The sequence below is a fragment of the Sinocyclocheilus grahami genome, unplaced genomic scaffold, assembly GCF_001515645.1.
Source record: "Sinocyclocheilus grahami isolate Dianchi unplaced genomic scaffold, SAMN03320097.WGS_v1.1 scaffold824.1, whole genome shotgun sequence".
Taxonomy (NCBI): Eukaryota; Metazoa; Chordata; class Actinopteri; order Cypriniformes; family Cyprinidae; genus Sinocyclocheilus; species Sinocyclocheilus grahami.
Window position 1 is genome coordinate 109,446 of NW_015506003.1, and position 6,124 is coordinate 115,569.

Genomic DNA, 6,124 nt, shown 5'->3' on the forward strand with positions numbered 1-6,124 from the left:
TTTTTTATGTCAATGTACTGTTTTATTGTTGTACGTAATACTTGCAATACTTCTGAAGCAACTTAGAATACATTACACCGACTAGCTTGTAGTATATTTGGAATAAAGAGCTTTTAGAATGTTAAAAACCTATGGGTGGGGGGTGGGAAATTAACACCCCTACCCACCCGTATGGTAGTGATCTCACACAGCTCTGACAGTGTGTGCACACATCTATGTGTAGCCATTCAATCACATTTGAACAGAGTGAACAGTGAAATCCTGTAAATACAGACTGATAAGGAAGAAAAAAAACCTGCTTTAAAACCCAGGAACACAACTGTAGATGTACAACTTTACAACAGCAACACTGCTTTAACAAAAAAGCAAAACAGCAAGACTTATCTGACATCAAAACAAAAATTATAATTATATTAATATTCGATGTCACACACAGAATGGTCTGTGCAGTGCTGCTTCAAGTCCAACACCTTTTGTGTTTTATTAGGAGACGCACAACAGTTCTTCTGTGGCTTCATAGGTAATATTTTCACTTACATAATTTAGCAAAATCAGACAATATTGTGTCTAATATATACCACAGTATTAACTTCTTATTATTAAATTGTAAATAAATATCACATTTGCAACTGCTCAGTGTTCAAAAAATGCTGGGAAATCACTTCATGTAGCCCTACAAGAGTGATTACTGATAAACTGTCTGAAAAAAAGAAAGTCATGTTTTAGAGAAGAAAGAAATCACCCACTGACTTTCAAAGCTGCTACAGAGTAACGACTTTCTACTTCGAGGACCTTCATAGAAACGTAGTGGAGTGAAAAGTACAATATTTGTCTTTCAAATGTAGTGAAGTTAAAGTCATAAGTTCCCAGAAAAAATAATACTCAAGTAAAGTACAGATACACAAAAAGTGTACTTAAGTACAAAATGTGCTTATGTGCTTAGTTACTGTCCGCCTCTGGATCTATGTAAATGATTAAGACTTCTACACAATCAAATGTTATTTGTGATGATATGATGATACGAACCTGGTTTCAACATAAACAAGCGGCTCCATCTCACTAGCGTACTGCAGAGCGGAGACTTGCTTATTTCCCATTGAATAACGTGCTTTGGCAATTGAAAACCATCCCTGTGTTAAGAGAATAAATCTAATTATATTAAGAATACAAATTAAAATATTTCGCGTGCAATACGTAATTATGGACAAGTTGGATTCCATTCCCAATATGAATATGTGCTCAAACTAATCAAGTGTAATTGCACGTTTCACCTCCTCTATAAGGGAATTAAGTGTATGTCGTTTCTCCTCCAGAGCCTCGAGCTGGTCCATGAAAAGCAGCAACTGCTCGTCCAAACGAAGCTGTTGATCAACACGCATTTCTGTCGTTTTATCTGGCTAAACAGAACCGAACAATAATAAACAGTAATAAACTAAATGAAGAATGAAAAGAGAAGTATTCCTGTAGAACGCTTTCCGAGTGATTATAAGAACCTTTACCGGTCACGTGACAAGAAGTCACATGCCATCACTGTTACGTAGAGATTGCGTAGTTTAGTATGAAGTCTGTGAATGCAATATTATCAGGATTTATATGAATGCACAAATATAGCGTTCAAGCTATAATTAATGTTATTTCTCCAAAAAATATGGGTTGTGTAATTAAGTATTCACCCAGTATGTTTTGTGTGTAATCTGAATTTGCTGAATATCTCGCTTGCATATACTGTATTTGTGACTTTTTAAAGTATGGACTCGAAATCGTAAAACACACGCGCGCGTTACTTTTATCGTGCATACATATTTCATGGTAAAAAAGAAAAACTTACTTCCCATACCGGGAGTCGAACCCGGGCCGCCTGGGTGAAAACCAGGAATCCTAACCGCTAGACCATATGGGAGATATGCATACTCGCGTAATTAGGATGTTTTAAAATAATAGTTTGAAAATATTCCCTTAATGTCTCGTAAACATATTCGTACATCTGAATACCAAAAATGCTTATTTTTTCCCTCTTCAGGGAAAGAATATTCCAAAGGAGACAGCAGATATGCAATGTAAGTTAAAGACATGCTTGCATTGAGTCTATGCAATGTATCTAACCTCCTTATATGAAATATTTTCTCCAGAGCAGATCATTTCACCGTTAGCATGGAGACAGTGACCGCGTGCCTGTGGGGTCCCTTTAGCATATGGATTGTTGTGGCCTTCCTGTATAATCATTCTTACAGATTTGTCCTGCAACTCATTGTATCTCTAGGTAAGATATGTGTCTTTGACGCACTGTACAGTATATGCAATTATAAAAGTTATAAAAGTTATTTATTCCACATTATATCATTTAAAATAAAGAAACATAGTGTATGTCCGAAGGCACAATTAAGTTCAACGGCTTAAGTTCCACCATTACTTACAGGTCAGCTGTATGGTGCAGTCCTCTACTTCTTCACTGAGCACAGAGATGGATATATTCACAGCGAATATGGTCACCCCATCTACTTCTGGTACTACTTTGTGTTTATGAATACTTTGTGGATTGTCATCCCTTTCATTCTTATAGTGGACTCATGGTGTCAGCTATCTGCCTGTCAATCCATGTTTGATAAAGCAGCACTAAAAGGAAAGTCTAAAAGAAGCTAGACCAGTAGAACATGGAAGGGATATGAAAAAGTACTGAAATACTGTACACATTACTTGGTACTATACAGTATGTGGAGATAATATATTTTGAATGTAATTTTATAACAATATAGTGCCATTCGTGGAAGAAAATGGGAAATGCCATAAGTGTAATGTGTTATATTCATTACAGAAATTAAATTGTTGATTAAATATTCACAATACAGCTCCAGCAGGGTTGCTTTATATTTACTTGTGTTTTTATGACACTGTTGCTCTATATCAGTTATCTCTACTCAGGTGCCTTTCTTAATATTCTTTTGTATGCTGTTATCAAATGATTATATCTGAGATTTTATTCAATGTTACACCCCTTATATCACTGTCGCCTGGCTGTTTTATCACATTTCAAGACACATACAATGAGACAATAAAGTAAGCCTAATCTGTTCTTTATAAATCTATATATTTTTTCTAATCCCATCTTGGTTAAATGAGCATTTATGAAATAATTATATGGCTCCACTTTCTTTGTTGTTAAATATTGGAAAATATTTTATTTTACTATATACCCATCAATGAATACACAGAAATGCTTTATGTGTGGTATTGTGGTGGTGATAATTTGTCTTTGTGTTTAGCGTTTAAAAAAAAACACTACAAATAAAAGATTTTATAGAATAATGATGAAATTATACAAATCGGTTTGGGTTAAAAGTATAAGACTTATTCACAACAATGAAGTGTCAAAATGCCGAAACCCGGGATCGAACCAGGGACCTTTAGATCTTCAGTCTAACGCTCTCCCAACTGAGCTATTTCGGCAATGAAGACCCCCTCTGGACTGAAGCCATAATTTTTTGTCAGTGGCCACCACTTCATAACTATCACTCTGAAACCCACACTTCATCTTCATTCTCAAAAGACATTTAGTTTTAGTTGTGAATTAGATATACATGATTTTATATGTCCTACTACACCTTCAAGAGAACTTGTGCTTTAAGATGATGCACACGTTTGTGGGTGGGATCTTGGGGAGATCTGTTTAAAAATGGCTGCCACTCCAACTTGGACAGTTTATAGACAAATGTAAACTGCTGTTTAGGTTTTTACAGTAGATCTTCTCAATACATAACACTTCTTTGAGGGGAGCTGCGCTGTGCCAACATCAACAAGTAGGACATTCACTCCACATCCCCCATGGGCTTTGTATTTCTGTATGGACATGATCTGAAAACAAACACAAATATTTATGCTTTTTTACTTAATAAAACCCTCATAATCTCCATTTTTAGCAACCAGTGGGTTCACTTGAACCCACTTGAAAAACTTGTCACCTGATGATCTTAACTTGTGTTGTGAATTCTGTTTTCTGTAATTGTTCATGTATGAGAGCAGATGAGCTCTCCCTACTGATTCAAGGGAATCATTCATCCACTTACTAACCATGCCATCTTGGTACAATAATATATACATACCAATATATCTTTTCACTAAATTTAAGATCGTCACGTTGATTTAAACAATGACATTTTTTTTTTTAACAAAAACAACTCAACAATTGCAATTTTTTGTTTTGTTTTACAGTAATTATTCTCACATTAAAGTTACCTCACAATATTATGTCACATTATACTTCTATAGTATTTTCAAAAGCAGTCAGTCTGTCGCCATTTGTGCTTTTTGTTTGGTTAAAGGGTTAGTTCACCCAAAAATGAAAATTAGCCTGTGTTTTACTCACCCTCGAGGCATCCTAGGTGTATATGACTTTCTTCTTTCAGACGAATCCAATCGGAGTTATATTAAAAATGGTCCTGGCTATTCTAAGCTCTATCATTGCAGTCAGCTGGTGTTTCTGTTCAACTGTCCACAAGTCGTCAAATAAAGCGCATGTCTTCATAATCACCGGGGGTGAATAAAGGTCTCTTGTAGCGAATCCATTCATAAGAAAAATATCCATATTTCAAACGTAACAAACACTTTTCTCTCACTTCCGATATCTGTCATACGTGGAAGCCGTTCCGACAGATGACGCAGCACGTATGCGCAGCGCGTACGTCTCTGAGATATGCTAGTCTCGCGAGTTTGTTTACAGGATCAAAGGAAGCAAAGTTTCCTTACTTTAGCAAAGGAAAACCAGTCTCCTCTTGGTTTATATCGAAATCCTCCGACATTTTTCTTTACAAATCCTCGGTATGTACTTCTAATTCATGACCGGCGTTTTGTTTTGTTCTCTCTCCGCATTCGTCACTAAACATGCTGCACATACGTCCTACATCATCCGCCGGAAGGGCTTCCGTGTATGACAGATACCTAAAGTGAGAGAAAAGTGTTTATTACGTTTGAAATATAGATTTTTTTTCTTTTGAAAATGCAAGGATTCGCTACAGGAGGCTTTTATTCAGCCCCCGGAGCCGTGTGAGGCACGTTTTATTATGGATGTGCGTGCTTTATTTGATGACTTGTGGACAGTTGAACAGAAACACCCTCTGACTGCAATGACAGAGCTTGGAATAGCCAGGACAATTTTTAATATAACTCAGATTCGTCTGAAAGAAGAAAGTCACATACACCTAGGATTCCCAGAGGGTGAGTAAAGCACAGGATAATTTTCATTTTTGGGTGAATTAACCCTTTAACTTTGGTTACCCTAAGCCAGTGGTCGGCAACCCGTCGATCGTGATCGACTGGTAGATCTTTATCACTGTCCCAGTAGATCCCGAAAAAAACAGTAAAATAAGTACAAAAATGCATTACATTTATGGGGTTATATTAATGCATCACTGAAGGGTACTGTCATGAGAAAAGTTTCGATGGCAGTGGCATTTTGGTAAACAGCGGTAAACAAGGAAACGCTATATTGCGGTCGGTTCATAAGCAGTGTTGCCAAGTCCGTGGTTTTCCCACGGAATTGGGCTACTTTAACACTGCTGCCGCGGGTTGTTGTTCATGTCTGCGGGTTGAAGCGACCCCAATAATGTGATATTTAGTCACTGGAATGTGAATTTTACTGTAAGATCCCCGCTGAAAAATGTGTATGTCACCCCCCCCCCAATGCGATTTTTACAGGGGAACCCTCCTCGAAACGCAATTGGACTAGTTTTATTGCGAAAACCTGGCAACCCTGTTCATAGGCGCCACCTGCTGTCTCATTCAGACCTGTTTTTGTTTCGTGCTGATGTTTTATGTAGCAAATAAATAAATAAATTAACACCTAAAGTCAGACCATTCTGTTTTTGTTTTAAATCCTAAAAATTAATCTAAATCAAATCAAAAACAACTGCCCGTGCAGATCGTGATGAAAATGCAGTGATTGCCTCTAATTTCAAATGGCTAGATATTTTTGTTTAAAGTCAGTTTGTTTGTTATAAAGCAAATAGCCAATAAATAAATTTGCTTAAAAATCAGTACCAGTATCAGAATCCAATTTGCTAGTTAAAAAAAAAAGAAAAGAAAAGAGATTCTGAATTCTGAATCAGCTATGATCGGCGCATCACTAATTAAA

At 36.6% G+C, this 6,124-nt stretch overlaps 1 protein-coding gene and 2 non-coding genes across 3 annotated transcripts in view; all 3 read right to left on the bottom strand.

Moving 5' to 3' along the window:
- The window catches only part of LOC107562463 (coiled-coil domain-containing protein 115-like), a 4,488-nt gene extending 2,959 nt beyond the window's left edge, over positions 1 to 1,529 (bottom strand). The window contains exons 1-2 of the mRNA XM_016247097.1: positions 1,272 to 1,529; positions 1,027 to 1,130 (exon numbers count right to left, since the gene is read on the bottom strand). Of these exons, the coding sequence (XP_016102583.1) occupies positions 1,027 to 1,130; positions 1,272 to 1,379 (212 nt within the window). The 5' untranslated portion in view covers positions 1,380 to 1,529. The remainder of the gene's footprint in view (positions 1 to 1,026; positions 1,131 to 1,271) is intronic.
- Positions 1,530 to 1,828: 299 nt separating this feature from the next.
- On the bottom strand, positions 1,829 to 1,900 carry trnae-uuc (transfer RNA glutamic acid (anticodon UUC)). Its single transcript has one exon. It is a non-coding gene; the product is annotated as a tRNA-Glu (tRNA).
- A 1,471-nt stretch (positions 1,901 to 3,371) lies between these two features.
- On the bottom strand, positions 3,372 to 3,444 carry trnaf-gaa (transfer RNA phenylalanine (anticodon GAA)). The gene has a single exon. It is a non-coding gene; the product is annotated as a tRNA-Phe (tRNA).
- Between the last annotated feature and the right edge of the window lie 2,680 nt (positions 3,445 to 6,124).